The sequence below is a fragment of the Drosophila hydei genome, unplaced genomic scaffold, assembly GCF_003285905.1.
Source record: "Drosophila hydei strain 15085-1641.00,03,60 unplaced genomic scaffold, DhydRS2 tig00008134-arrow-pilon, whole genome shotgun sequence".
NCBI lineage: Eukaryota > Metazoa > Arthropoda > Insecta > Diptera > Drosophilidae > Drosophila > Drosophila hydei.
In genome coordinates, this window is record NW_022045843.1 from 2,206,702 (window position 1) to 2,221,985 (window position 15,284).

At 41.3% G+C, this 15,284-nt stretch overlaps 4 protein-coding genes across 7 annotated transcripts; 2 read left to right on the forward strand and 2 right to left on the reverse strand.

Annotated features, from left to right (window-relative positions):
- Positions 1-1,193: 1,193 nt before the first annotated feature.
- LOC111594027 (oxysterol-binding protein-related protein 9) lies at positions 1,194-11,948 on the reverse strand. Of its 4 annotated transcripts, XM_023307135.2 has the most exons (15): positions 11,503-11,948; positions 9,624-9,752; positions 8,086-8,307; positions 7,935-8,012; positions 6,145-6,424; positions 5,472-5,595; positions 3,959-4,345; positions 3,749-3,900; positions 3,581-3,682; positions 3,341-3,515; positions 3,147-3,282; positions 3,000-3,086; positions 2,391-2,512; positions 2,189-2,294; positions 1,194-2,133 (listed from the first exon to the last, which is right to left on the reverse strand). In XM_023307135.2, exons 1-15 carry the CDS (start codon positions 11,623-11,625, stop codon positions 2,047-2,049), a joined length of 2,310 nt encoding a protein of 769 aa, XP_023162903.2. In that variant the 5' UTR covers positions 11,626-11,948; the 3' UTR covers positions 1,194-2,046. The 4 variants fall into 4 exon arrangements, with proteins under 4 accessions (XP_023162903.2, XP_023162905.2, XP_023162906.2 ...); XM_023307137.2 differs by lacking the exons at positions 6,145-6,424; positions 7,935-8,012; positions 8,086-8,307; positions 9,624-9,752; positions 11,503-11,948 and adding an exon at positions 5,681-5,775 and having other exon boundaries at positions 1,196-2,133; XM_023307138.2 differs by lacking the exons at positions 5,472-5,595; positions 6,145-6,424; positions 7,935-8,012; ... (1 more) ...; positions 9,624-9,752; positions 11,503-11,948 and adding an exon at positions 4,637-4,818 and having other exon boundaries at positions 1,196-2,133.
- LOC111594028 lies at positions 6,578-7,923 on the forward strand. The gene has a single exon (XM_023307141.2). The coding sequence runs from the start codon at positions 6,836-6,838 to the stop codon at positions 7,910-7,912; it is 1,077 nt and encodes a 358-aa protein (XP_023162909.2). The 5' UTR covers positions 6,578-6,835; the 3' UTR covers positions 7,913-7,923.
- LOC111594029 (elongation of very long chain fatty acids protein 1) lies at positions 9,939-11,313 on the forward strand. Its single transcript, XM_023307142.2, has 5 exons — positions 9,939-10,070; positions 10,138-10,234; positions 10,408-10,501; positions 10,572-10,821; positions 10,889-11,313. The coding sequence occupies exons 1-5, from the start codon at positions 10,058-10,060 to the stop codon at positions 11,251-11,253; spliced, it is 819 nt and encodes a 272-aa protein (XP_023162910.1). The 5' UTR covers positions 9,939-10,057; the 3' UTR covers positions 11,254-11,313.
- A 113-nt stretch (positions 11,949-12,061) lies between the features above and the next one.
- On the reverse strand, positions 12,062-15,248 carry LOC111594025 (DNA replication licensing factor MCM4). The gene is made up of 7 exons (XM_023307134.2): positions 15,022-15,248; positions 14,655-14,965; positions 13,671-14,590; positions 13,234-13,605; positions 12,810-13,176; positions 12,304-12,756; positions 12,062-12,243 (listed from the first exon to the last, which is right to left on the reverse strand). Exons 1-7 carry the CDS (start codon positions 15,092-15,094, stop codon positions 12,148-12,150), a joined length of 2,592 nt encoding a protein of 863 aa, XP_023162902.1. The 5' UTR covers positions 15,095-15,248; the 3' UTR covers positions 12,062-12,147.
- Between the last annotated feature and the right edge of the window lie 36 nt (positions 15,249-15,284).

Here is a 15,284-nt window from a genome sequence, read left to right on the forward strand (position 1 = left end):
TCTTCTTGCTCTGCTTTCGTTAATTGACTGATGAAGCATGCACACACTTTTTCACTGCGTTTTCGCCTAATATCTGCTGCTAATATATTTTCTTTCTTTTGTGTCTGCAATTGCAGTTGGTGCGCTTTGTGTTAACAATTATTTTCCAATTGGCACGCAACAAACGAAATTTCTATTATATCTCTTTTTTTTGTAGCTGACAATGAACAACGGCGCTGCCTTGCGGGCTGCGGCCTCTATCTCGCACACACAATCACTCTCGCTCTCTTTTACTCACTGAGCGATTTTCGCAGTTTTCACTGATGTACTTGATGCGTACTTCTTGGAATATTTTAAATCCGTTCCAGCACCAGATTAACCGTTTAATTTAATGGACCAATTGCGTGCAAAACTTTTCGCATTGCAATTTCAGCCTCTTAATACACCTAAACACTAAAATTTAGAGCCACGTCAATTTCATGCTTAGGCTGGCATCACCAGCAAATGTCAAATATGTAGCGTTGCCACCTCGCTGCAATAAGGTTCAAATGAACATGATTCTTTAGCCCGCCAAATTGCAAACTTTGAAAAATTAAAGAGTTTTATTTATTTGCATTAACAAGTTTCATTTTGCAATTGAAGTATAATGGCTGTATTAAATTCTATGCGGTGTGTGTATTATTCTTGTTTAACTTCTAAAGAATTTCGTAAAAATATATGTTTATATGTATATTGCTTTCATTCGTAAGTAGGTTTAATTTTTGTTCTATATTTATTTCTGAGGCTGCCTGCATTGGATATTCTATATAGTTTTGTATAATTGATTATTTTCAACAGTTATAAAGCGTAATATTCTTTATTCGTTTCATTTTGCGTTAACTTTGCGTGAGAGTATTCGGTAGTTTACAAAGAAAAACAATTGCTTTGCCGTGTGATTGTTGAACTGTTGGCAAATGCCAACTAAATTATATGCTAACTATTGATTAAATACAGTAAATTGATATTTTATTTTGCTTTGCTTTTTTACAGGCAATTCGTTGGATTTCTGGCTGCGGGTGTGTTTTTTTGTATAAGTAAAGCTTTCATCTTTATTATCGTGATAATGGAAAAAATTAGGAAATAAAAATGATGAATATATAATACTTAAGTTATTTTTAATTGTTTTATTTGACAAAATCAATTGTGCAGTTTGCTGTAAAGTTTTGAAAACAGGAATTAATTATTAATAGTATGTATCTATTAGATATCTCTTGTATTGTATTTTCATCTATTAGAGTCTTTTATTTAAAAAATAGAATTTCTATGCTTAAGTCTCTAATTTTTTTTCCTTTTCGTTTTCGGTAATCTACAACGTTTTTTCACTTCTTTTAAATACATATCGCATTATGTGTCGTGTGTGTGTGTTTGTGTTAAGTTTATATTGTAAAAGGTATTTTGTTTTTAGGTGTTCTTTGTTTTGCAGTTTACTGCGATTGCCTTTGAAACACGCTAGTACATATGTATGTTAATTATAATATGTTGCTTTATACGAGTATGTTTTTTGCGTAGAGACTATTCTATTAAAGTGTTTGCTCTGTATAATTAGTTATTGCAGTTTATATTAGATTCATTAAATTTCAACCATTGCATGCATGCACCTAAAAAACATCTTACGTTGTGTCGTTCAAATATTGTTTGTTGTTCTTTTAACTGTCTACTTAACGTTCGCTTCTCCACTTTCGAAGTGTGTGTATGTATGTATAAACTATTTACAATCATTAAACGGACACTAGATGGTTGTTTCTTATCGCTTAACGCCTAAAGCTTAACTCATATCTCATAATTCATTATACTGTAAAACATTAAGTTTCCTGCATATGTTACGTTGTATCATCGTCAGTATTTGTGTCTGGGATTTGCGCACTTGTGGAAATTATACAATAGTTGAGGCTCCTTAATCTTGATCTTGATCTTGATCTTGATATGAATCACATATATCTATACATAGAATATATATTGATATATGTTTGTATAAACATTGCTGTTGGCGTTTCCTACTTCTCGTTTCAGTTGCTGCCCATTCGTGCATTATCTTTTGGCCTCCTTTTCCTGCAAATACATGCGCTGACTCAGCGGCTTTGTATATATCCAATTGTCGCCCACAGGCTTGAAGTGCTGTAAATGTATAAGTATTTAATATCGAAATATATATATGCTTGATCGAGTTTACTTTATGCTCCCAAGCCAAGTCGTATTCCTTGCGAACCTTCGCTTGATCGCGTTGCTGCTGCTCCACAACAAATTTGGCATTAGTCGCACGCTCGATATCATTAAATCTATTTTGGAATGGAATATCATTAGAATATATAAAAAATAACGGTAAAAATTATATTTAATGCAGCTCGTTAAATATATAGAAATATGAATTTTACTTGAGTCCCGCAGTCACTTCCTTCCAAACACGTCGCGATTCATATTCATCCTGCTCAACGATTGGTCGAACTTGTTTCTTAAATATGGGTATGCGATTTACGTCGACGAATACTTCGGTTTTCTAGAAAATTAAAGATGCACGTGGATTTAAGCTTTTGAAGGAACAAAAATACACAGGCACACACAGATAGATAGAACATCTACACAATAATATGACGAAGTGGGAATTGAAAACGTGGGCAGGCAGAGTTTAGAGTATTGGTTTAATTTTCTAGATAAACAAAGTAAATACACACAGGAAAATGTGGTCCCAAACTATTTAAGAGAAAAGTACAAGTATCGCAAAAAGTAAATTGGAGCAGGTTAAAAAGGTAGGCAGGTGGATAGATAGACATATAGATATAGATACAGATACAGATATAGATATAGATATAGATAGATGTAGCTGCCAACTCGTAGGGTTGTTTGTTGCAGCGTTTTAGGCGCATTGTTACAGAGAAGGAAAAACAAATACGTTTTCAACATATAACAATATAAGTTAATACACACAACACTACATGTGGGAATTCTAACTTAGACTGTAGTGCAGCATGCGTGTTGCAACTTACATTCTTGTCGTGCCATTTGGCCTCCATTAAGCCGCTCCACTCGCCGGCAATCGAAACAAATGGCTTTTTGTCATTGGGCGAATAAATCTAAGAAGTTAAGTAATGTATTTAACATCAGTGGATAATTAATTATTATATATAACGCACCTCGGCGCTAACTTTGTTACGCTTGCCGCCATAGAAGGGCTTTGTAAGAAACTCTACGTTGGCATAGTAACCCGTCTGTGGGCATTTGATTTCAACTGAGCCGCCCAGCTCAATCCAAGGCACAGTTAAAATAGACCTAAGAATGGAGAACAATCGTTAATTTTTTAACAATAATGAATCTTTCTGTAATGTACCGGCCATAACCATTGGGGAACGTTACTATGTACTCCTCACTGCGATCCACCAGAGTAACAACGCCCTCGCCGATGTTGTGCACACCAATGGATAGGCCTAGGAATTTCGATTTTGTCCAGACGTGAGCGGTAAATGTTATCTTCTTATTATAATGCTCGGCATAAAAGGCTGAAACTGTATTAAATATAAACAAAAATTAATTGAAACTACCGTAGGCTGCTTGACGAGCTGTAACTCACTTGGCGGATGATGCGACACCTGCTCGGCTAAGAAGGTTAGCTGATCCCGGCGGCACCAAGGCACAGGACCATCCCGCACTTCCTTTTCATTTTGGGTTTCACCTGCAATATAGACCAACCATATTAATTGTCAAACAAGGCAAAATTTTCTGTTTTCTAGTTGACTACCAGGAATATCCCAATGGCACTGAAATACTTCGCCCAGAATGGGGTTGTAGGGCTTTTTGGCCACCGCGCTCTTACGGCCCGCATGATAAGCGCTCAAATACCAACGACAGACCTGGACAATACGATCACGTGGGTCATCTAGCTCCGAGATTCTAGAAGAAATTTATATACATATATTTATACCCATGTGAAGTAACTGGTGCAACTCACTTGAGAAACAAATCGGGATGGGCAAAATAGTCGGCATACATTTCGAGTAAAGAACGGCGCTCCAATATGAATGTGGGTAGCACCACCTTGGTGAGATCCATGCCAATCTTCACCTGGGACAACAGATGCGTTATCATTGAGCCATGCGCCTCCATGCTGAGGTCCATCTCCTCCTCCTCCTCGTACAGTGCATCATAATCGATGCCATTGTCATAGCTCGACGACCGAGAGCTTGGCACCTTGCTCGATCCGGTCTCATCAACCTCGGCTACTGTAGCAGCAGTACTTGGCTTTGGCGTTGTTGTTCCGGCCAAATCGATGCCGCTAACATGGCTCTCCGGCGGCTTGTCGTGCGTGGGCGATGTCTCCACAAATCCTCGCGTAGTGCTGCAGAGTATATTGAAGACTTGTTGATTAGTATTCTGCACAGTATCTTAGAGAGCCGAACATTTCATGCATAACTTATGAATTGCTAAAATTTAAATCTTTAAATGATGTCAGCCTTGGTCCTATATTACTCTCCTTCACTCTTTCTCTCGCTTTCTCTCTCTCTCATTACGTGCCTTGGCTCATTAACAATTTATACAACAGATGGACGAATGGACACATTCGCACATTCGCACACTCACACATATACACACACACACGCACACAAATAGATCTGCAAGTGGTGCTTACCTTAGGCTTACGCGTCGTACCCACTTCTTAAACATGGCAACACTGGCGATGCGGTTGCAAATTCAGTTTAAGGTGCATTCAAGTCTTTAATATGGCGAGAGCAAACTTTTGTTTTGCATACTTTGCGGCGCCAGCTGTGCGCAACAAATTAAACAGCTTAAACATACATATACAAACACAAACACGCAAGGAAACACATTTACACACATACACACTCACACAGAAACATAAATCAAAGCAGAACCTATGAGCATTTCGCCATGTTAAACGAAACAAAAAAAGAAACAATGAGGAAAGGCGAACGGTCAACAGTCAACAGTCAGCGACGAACGCAACTACAAACTGACAGGACGAAATCGTAAATTGCACGACGTACCCCGGAGGCCTGAGTTTAGTTGAGTTGAACTGGGGACGACGACGACGACGACAACGACGACGGTAACAACAACAGTTTCGTCAGCTGTGACGTGTTGGCGTTGCCAAATCGGCTGACGCCGCTACTTGCAATATTGCATAAAATCTTTACAGGCGACTGACCAACTTAAATACTACACACACACATACATATGTATGTAAATGTATTTGGGTGTACTTCTCTGTGTGCTACCTGTGCTGCAAATGCATTGCGCATGCGCAATTCAAAACACCTACTAAAAAAATCGAACAGACATTTAAATAAAAATAAGCACACATACAAACACATGTTTGTTTGTACAAGTGCACATTTAAATGCAGTTGTACGCATAGGGGGAACCGGCATCTGTTCACATGGCAACACTGGTAGATAACTGTTTGTTTAATTTTTGCATACACACACACACACACACACACTTACCAGCCAATCGGAGAGTTGCCCAGACTGGTGAACGGATCATCGTTGGCATCGTAAAAGTCATCTTCACCTTCGCTGCTCGAATACGAGGTTTCAGGTACGACCAGTCCCAATGGCGCTGTGGTCGCTGCAATCAAACAAACGAAACAAAGACGAATATCTATTAATCAATTGCATTTCACTCAAATTCTAATTGCCAATTCATCGATTACCAAACTCATAAACAGCGCACTTGGGACGTCCACATGCATGCAAGCTCTTATATGTATGCATGTGTGTGCTTGTTTGAGTAAGTGTGACCCTGAATCATGAAATGCCATATTTTGTTTACTAGTTTTACGTACATATCGTATGAGAGATGACAGAAGTTTAAATACCCTATGTATTATGTTTATTTGAACTAAGAGAAGTTATTTTAGGCCGAATAAAAAGTTAGGAAAAAAATTGATAACAATGTCCTCAACTATATTCGTAATTATCTTTTTTAATATATGACAACCAAGAGTTTATCTGCATATAAACACACATATCTGTATATGAGATAAGATAATCTCAAATCGCTTAAGATAACTAATATACCCCATGCTAATATCAAGTGTAAATAGTCAAATACAAATGAAACTACATGCATTGCGAATGTGACCACCAAAAAAAAAAACACTTGGATGACATTTACCGTTTTCCGTTGCTGAATCATCCTCATCGTCGCCGACCAGCTCATTCTTGAGCGACAAATGGGTCTCGTTTGCCTTGTCGCCGATGCCAATGCCGCTGCCACCGCTGCTGCTGCTGCCGCCGCCAACATCGCCGCCGTCGCCGCTGCCTGGCGATGCCATCATGATGCCCGATGTTGCCGTTGTAATTGTGGGGCCATTGTAAATGCCATTGATGGGGTGCGCCATATTTTTGGCAATTTGTAGACTAACAATTGAGTGTTTGATATGATCCAACATGGCCTGCGAATGCAATAAATAAACAGAAGCAGAGTGTGAATGGCTTAAAATAAAATCAGCACGAAAAAATGTCAAGACCCCGATTAAATAACAATGCCGGATGGACTGCGCCGCCTGCCCCGACTGAACGCCTGACCACTGATTCGTTCTGTTTCGAAAACAGTTTGCCTCGAAGTTTGCAAAAGAAATGAGCAGCTGGTTTCTGGCAGCAGCTGGCGCAAGTTGGCAAATTTTCCCATACCTCTCATGCATATCTAATAATACGAGCCCTTCTCGGGCCTAACCCTGAACTTGCATTGAAAATCAATAATTCATTAAACTCTTGACTAAATTCAAAAACAAAACCGAATTGTTATAAACGTCTAACATACAGCTCACACAGATTTACGGGGGAAATTGTGTAATTTTGGTTGAATGGCTGATGAACTTCTCGATCCAATGGGACATACCATTGATGAGATACGACACAATTTTGAGATATATAAGCTACGCTGTGCCCGTTTGCTTCGCACGAACAAGTCGCAAGATTCAGAGTTCCAAATGGATAAGGAGCTACAGGATTTGCGTGCCGACTTACAGGAGTTGCGCTTGGAAATGGGCGTTTTGCACGTACGGCAGTCCGAGCTTATAGGCTGGCAGGATGTTAATGCAATCGAGGAGTTGCCCTCGAGCATTAATGAAACAGATCTACTTAATAACCAGCAACCTGGTGAAGCTATCGCTCATAGCCGACAGCCACAGCAGGCGGAGTTAGAGGCTTGCCAGGAGAACCAACTACAGCGGGAGAATCAGCTGGTCATCAGTTGCGAATCCAGTCCGTGTCTCTTTGACAATTGCCGCATGCACGTGGACAATCAGCTGCTGTTGCTGCACTACCTCTGCGATCACAATGAGGAAACTTTCGCTTCCCAACGCTGCCACAAGCTGTGCGAGGGCCAGCGTGTCATCATCTCCTTTGACAGCAGAAACTGTCAGTTTAGACAGAATCATGTGATTGGATTACTCGCATATATTGGCTCATTGATGCAGAAGCAGCAGCAACAGCAACTGCAAGAGATGTGCAATTCTTATCTGCCCCAGGAGCATGCTCGTCTGGCCAGCAACGTGCCGATTGTGGTGCTCATTTGCTTAACGGCTTCGAGTGCTGCATTGCAGGATAAGCTAATCACACGCCACTCCTTGGCTCCGGCTAACGCCAACGATCAAGTGTTTGTCATTTGGCTAGCAATGCAACAAGATCTCCAGCTGCAGCTGCAACTGCATGCCAGCCTGAACCTTTGTGGACGTGATGCAGCCGTCCAGGCGCACACTCAGGTGGCCGTCTGTCAGGTACAACCCAGTGGAGGCACGAGCCGTTCTATGACAGTGGATGCCAACTATTGGCGTCTATCATTCAGCGAGATGCAAAAGATATCGAATAATTTTCGTGATGAGCTGCATCTGGAGATTGTTCTCACTCAGCTTAGCGCCAAATCGTGTCCTGATTTCTGAATAAAACCTGAATTTTACTCACACTTGCGTTATCCTGCAGCGCCTTGCACTTGGCCTGCTCCGCAGTGTCGCTCAGCTCGGCGATGCGTTTTTCCAGCGACTGTTTAGGATTTAAAGTTTAAGAACTTTGATTACACAAGAGTTTAAGTTTGCATATTGCATTTGGCACTCACGTTGGTCTGCTCTATCATCAACTGCAGGTAGGCATCCGCTTCGGATACGCGACGACCAACCAGCTCCAAATGATTGGCCCGTTTGCCACTCGACTCCTTCGTGTAGCCGCCGGCAATGTAGAAGGCGCTCTGGCTGTCCCACAGACGCGAACGATTCGCGTGCCGTCGTATTGTGTCCTCCAGACGTCGCACCCACTGCTCGCGCTCATCGCTGTGCCGCGCCTGCATGCCATTCAGTTTGATTGGGTGGTTGGGTGGTGCGATAGTTGGCCGTTCGTTTCGTTTGCCAATAAGTTTTATCGTTACAAAAAAGGTGTAGCAGCAGCGCCAAAGGATAAAGGGGACAGAAAAGCACAGAAACGAAATCAGTGAAAATACTTAAGAAATATATTATCCACAATGTGTTCAGCTGTGTGGGAGTGCGAGGCTCCTCTGTGTGAGCGGGAGCGTGTGTGTGGCTCTTTAGAGTTCAAAAGTTTAGTGCCCACTTAGACTTAAGCGTGTGATATCATATATATGTACATAATCTTGTATATAAAGCTATATATCTATGTATATATGAATATGTATATATTATATATGTATATATTATGTATATGTATATATGTATATGTTTGTAATTATATTTATTTGATATGCTTGTCTTACTGAAGTAGAGATTAAGCTCGTCTGAAAGACTGCAATTTTTGTGGATTTCGAATATTACTACAGAGCTGGGTAAGTATATGCAATATTATGTTGGTCCGACTCATATATATGTACATACTAAAACAATCCCATATATAAAAAATTAAAAAAAAATCGTGAGAATCGACAAGGAAGTCACTGCCCAAAAATACATTGCATTTAAATTGAATCTATGATTAGCTATATTGATATATGTGTGCACATATATACAAGCAAACATACACTCATGTATGTATATATACAGACAGACTGTAATGCATATTATTTTATAACAAATACATTAGAAATGTTGTTCTTAAGTCGAAAAATAAATTCTATATTGATGTTATGAGATTACCGGGAATAAATAAATTAAGCAATTTAAGTAAAGCTAATAAAAAGTAAATTCAATCATTTTATGTGGAATTTTACCAAATAAATATATAACGTAAACAATTAAGCTGTCATGGTACCGTTTAAAGGTCTTATACACATCAAACATACAGTATATAAGATAAGTAAATAAGTGTATGTATATAGAGCAATGTTAGGGTCAAGTACGCAATAGTTCTGCGTCCAAAAATTTAAATTGTTTTCCATTTAATCGTTTTTGCATACTTAATAAATTAATTGCATTTTTTACAGTGTACAAGTGTTCCATAAGCTTAACAAATAAAATATACAAGTTGTATATGATATAAGCTGAACACAAGATTACAATATTATCTTACTTATTACATATATTCTTATATTCAGCTTATATACAAATTTTATATTTTATTTGTTAATAATATATTTAAAACAAAATAATTTTAAATGAAAAATTTGAATACAAATTGACGAGTATTTGAGAGTTATCTGAATACACATACCTGAAAATGGAAGGTCTTGTGATCGACAGTTATGGTAAATGTATTATCCTCTTGATCATCGATGCCAATGAGCGCATCTTTTAGCCTGACGCAACCGCGACGCACGCCCTTCATCATTTTCTCCTTGGACTGTAATTGGAAAGAAAGATAGACATATATATAAATACTATATAGGTACTACGCATTTGGAAGGGTCTGTGACGCGCACATAGGCCAGCGTAACGCCGGAATGGTCAATGGCACATTTCGAAATGAGTTTAATTGTATAAATTAATTCAGTTTGCTGCGTCGCTAAGGTGTTCAAAAACAAGAGAATCATTTGACAATTCTCCACATATCAGCGATTAGTCGGGGCGTGCACATTCCCAGCGCTAATCGCAACGATTAGTCAATATATAAGGATACGGCACACGGAATACAGAATACAGTTCAAAATGGATAATCCATGTAAGAAATTTGCATTGCATTTGATTTGAGTGCCCTTTGGAAATTATAAACAATTTTTTATTTAAAGTATATAATGTTGAACATCCTGCAATAATGGCCACGCCGTGGTTCATGCTGAGTGTCCTGGGCTTATATCTTTTTATAGTGACTAACCTGGGACCCAAGTGAGTATCGAAAGTATGAAAGTTTTGTGCTTTAAGAACTCGAATTTCAATGCGATTGGCAGAATAATTAAAGAACAACGGACTCTGAACTTTGAATTCAAGTTGAATTGACCCATTGTGGAATATGTTACGCCCTGAAACTGTAATCGAATTTTGTATTTTACACTTTCAAGTTTTATGCTCTTTCGAAAACCGTATGAACTGAAAAAATTGATTATAGTGCATAATATTGTTCAGGTTGTGTCATGCATATTCGTTGTCTATGAGGTGGGTCCACATTGATGATCGTTAATATCTCTCTGCCCTAAATATATTCAACACTTGCTACCATCGGCAGATTCTCCACATAACGGAGTATACGATTCTATACTTTTGGAGATGCAGCGTTGTGGAGGAGACGCCCGAACGGATGGCGCGTCATTTTCGCTTGGCATATTTCCTATTCTGGCTAAAATTGTCGGAGCTCATGGAAACCGTAATATTCGTGATGCGCCAGAAACAGAATCAGGTGACCAAGCTGCACGTGTTCCATCATATCAGCACCGTCACCCTCATCTATTTGCTGATCAATCACAATCGTAAGAATGGTGCGTACACGAGTTGCTGTTGTTGTCCTTGAAGACGCTTTTTGCTGATAATCCTTCATTGTTGCAGGCTGCGATGCGCTCTTTCCTATTCTGCTCAACTCCAATGTCCATATCATTATGTACACCTATTATCTGATTGCCGCCGTGGCGGATAAGCGAACGGTGCGCGCTCTGATGCCCGTTAAGAAGTCAATTACCGTTTTGCAGATGGTACAGTTTACACTCATCTTGGTCCATGCCCTATTGGTGTCGTTTACTTGCGGCGTTGAGAAGTCAATCTTCATATACTTTATATTTGTTATCGGGCTCATGTTCTATGGATTTTACGATTTCTATGGCAAGTCCTACCAGAGCTCCAAGCGTAGAAAAAGTTCTATTGCGGTCGCTGTTGTTGCTGCTGCCGCTGAAGCAGCTGAGGCGAAATTACAGTAAATAAATATACAGTCGTACATACATATGTATGTATGTGTGTACAGACAAACAGACATAAATACACACAGCCACACACATGTGTGTGAATTTTGAAATTTGATTAATTGACGACAATTGGGTTGAGGGAGGCGAAGCTGTTATTTGTGACTGACTGCCAGATAAGATAACAATTAACGCAGCTCCAATTTAAGCAGATAAACATGAATAATATTTCCATCACTTGTCAAGTGAGCAGTGAGGATCACTTACCGTGTAGTAGGAAAGTAGGCCCGCATTCTCGTCTAAAACGAAGAAGCGATATTGCCATCCTTTCATTACGTTAGTCCATTTGCTCAGCGTCCCCTCCAGAGTGCCGGCTGAGGTGGATGTCATGTTTCAAATGTTGGAGCTGCAGTTTCACCTAATACTGAGCGCTGATGCCACTTCCACTGCCACTGTCACTGCCTCAGCCTCTGCCGTCGTTGTCAGCTGATCTCCCGGGCTGCCGTTTGAGCGGTGTGTGAGTGGGATAGGCGCTGGTGTATGTGCCTGGTGACGCAACAGTCCTCCTACTCGCTCGTACAATCCAAACTTTACTACGCTCGTAGCAGGGCTTGGAAAAACAAAGCATTTATTGTTATGCCGTGATTGTACCTTATTAATGGTTCGCTTGTTGTCTCGCTCAATAGAGCGAGTGAGGTAATCTGAAAAAGAGTTACCAACGTAAGCATATTTTGCGGGTATTTTTATATACCGTATGACGGTAACACTGTTTTCAATCGTTTACAATCAAGTAATCGGCGCGCACTAGATAGTTATCGAAATAAAATTTGTCTATATTTTAAAACATGATCTTTATTTATAAACTTTTGTCCTTAAAACTAGGAATGAATGAGTTTTTTTTTGTATGTGAAATTAACAGATTCGAATAGTGTTCTTGCCCATAACAACTATGGCACCTTCATCTTGAACTTCTTTCAGAGCATCTTCGAACTGTTCACGGGTTATCAACTAAAATAGAGATGTATTTGAATTAGTATTCAATTTAGCGAATATTGAAAATGAACTTACAATTTGAGAAGACTCCTTGATCTCTTTGAATAATTTCTGGTACGGCACAGTTGGCACTTTACCCTTCTTTTTAAGATTTTCCTTGATGGCAGCCACTAGATCGGCGCGTTTCTTACGAGCTGCCGTAGACAAACCGGTGGTGAGGATACCAACATCGATTTTGCCCGACAACGGATCCGTAGCCGATTGCTTCAAGGCCTCACGATGCAGGCGCCAAGCCTCCTCCACATCCTGCAGCTCCACCGCGTTGCTCAGACGAACCTTGGCATGTGCCTCGGACAAACGAATCAAACTCTCCAGTTGTCTGGGATAAGCTGAGATTTGACCACGTCCCGCGCCTACCTTGCGCATGTCCACATACGCCTGGATCAGACGCTGTTGTGCCTCATCCGAGAGAGTAGGCGACAGATGTTCACGAGCATAGGCAATGTAGTCACGCAGCACGCTCATATCCTGCAAACGAAGGAATTAATAGGAGCTCTCAAATGGTATGTTCTAAATCTTACAAACATGGTGTCCTCCTCCTCATGGCGGGTCACATAGTAAAGAGATACCAAATGGCTTGCCAGACGTTTATCAAAGACCTCATCTTGAGGATCCAGTACCAGAAAAATCAAGTCAAAACGCGAAAGCAAGGTATGGGGCAATTGGACATTATCAATGATATTTTTACGCTTATTCCATTGCGACTCTGCGGGATTTGCGGCAGCCAAAATTGATGTTCTTGCATTCAACTGACAAATGATGCCTGCCTTAGCAATGCTCAAAGTCTGCTGCTCCATCACCTCGTGCAGGACACTGCGTGTAGAATCGTTCATCTTATCGAACTCATCTATGCAACAAACACCATTGTCAGCCAACACTAGGGCTCCACTAGAAATGAACAAATCTTTTAGTATATAGTTTACATAGGGAATACGGATCACCTACGTTTGCAGCACTAGTTGGCGTGTCTCTGGATCCTTGGTAACATAGGCAGTTAAGCCCACAGCTGAGGAGCCGCGTCCCGATGTATACTGTGAGCGCGGCACCAGATTGAAGACGTACTGCAACATTTGGGACTTGGATGTGCCGGGATCACCGCAGAGCAGCAAATGAATTTCAGACCTGAAGTTCTGGCGGCCAAGCGTCGAGTGCTTCTTCTTAGTGCCGCCGAAGAGCTGCAACAGAATGCCCTTCTTAATATCATCATTCTCATAGATTGAGGGTGCAATAGCACGGGCCAAGCGATCATAGATATCGGGCTTCTTCGACAGCAATTGCAGCAGCTCCACACGTTCTGGCGGAAATATGTGATCCTTGCTGCAAGGGGATTGATAGTTAATAACTCAGGAGTGTTCAGCTAGCAGATCATCGTAACTGCTTACCCTTCCTCCTCCTCATACAATCGCTTGTTATCCACCTTACGGAAGTGAACCACATCGACGTGCGTCTTGTACACACTCTTCACATTCTGCCCTTTGCCTTTTAGAGGTGTGGCACGATAGATGCCAGTAACTGTGACACGATCGCCAGCTTGCACTTTATCCACCAGGTCGTTGTGGGCATATAGCAAGACATTGTGGGGAGTCTGGCCAGCTGCCATGTCATCGGGTGATTCCTGCAGCTTGATGAGCTGTTTGTCTGTGAACTCGCTGCGATTGTGTATGATGCGGAAGCAGTGATTGGTGTTGCAATTGGTGCACAGCGTTGGCTGGGCTATGCGACCGCGATCCACCTCGACGGTGGTGCAGAAGGAGCATATGTTGCACATGAAGAACGCTTCACGCATTTCGGGTATAACGTTCGAGGAGCGAATGACCATGCCGCTAATGCTGATCAATTGATCCATATCTTCGGGATTCAGAGAGCGCATATTACGCGTCTTATCTGCATTGAAAGGTCGCACCTGAATCTGATGCTCTAGCTGAGCGGCCGGATAACGTTCAAAGAACATCTCATTGATGGCCATATCAAAGCCGGGAATCACCTCCTGTGGATAGCATATTAACTGCCGGTACAAGTCCTGATCAAATGTTTTCAAATGCGCACAATTTAGATTCAGATAGGGCTCCTCCAGCGTATGGATCTCCTCTAGCTTTTGTAGGTATAGTGGTTGATTGACATCAATGTTCTCCGAGATCTCATCCTGTTCCGCACTTGGATCGATGAAGCGCATAATAAATGATTTGAACTTTGACTTGCATTGACTAACAACCACATTAGTGCCCCAGACAACCAGCTGGGGAGCTGCCGAAGACTCCGACACTGGATCGGTCTCTGAACCCTTTTCGGCTATGGGATCCAGCTGTAAACGTATATGATTTATAGTATATTCCACATGTAATATTTAAGAAAACAAAATTTCTTACACCGGATGTGCCGCCAATGGCCACTTGGCGTATGCGCTTATCCGTGCGTATATCTGGACGTGCACGTAATGGAGTGCCACGTATACCGGAGCGTGGTGTACGTATGGAACCCATGGAACTGGGCGTGCCATAGTTCAGCGGAGAACTCAAGTCGATCTCGCTCATGCCGCCTAAGCCTCGAGCCGGACTCGTTGCGGGCAAGCTAACATTAGCTGGCGACGTGGGCGGCAGACTAATGTTATCCGATGCCCTGCCGGGCACACGTCCAGGGCCCATTCGCATGGGTGTATCAACATCCTGTGTAGCAATTCCTATACAAACATGTATTGTTAATAAATATAATTTCAAAGGTGCATGCAAAATTTACGTCGTGTGGGTGTGCGCGCTCCTTGCTTCGGTGTGCCAGATCTGACACTGGGCGATCTAGCAGGACTTGACATTTTTTAAGTTCTCGTTTTTGCTTCCAAGTATTTCACAAAAAATAGCACCACTTCCCGACCTTGTTTGTTGAGGAACGCGCTGTCTTTGGCTTTGCGCGGGAAATGTTGACAGCTGCAGCTGTAAAGCGTATGTGCAGTGCTAGTGAACGTCAGTAGTGAACTAGGCAGTGTTGTAAAGTGTAAACTTAGC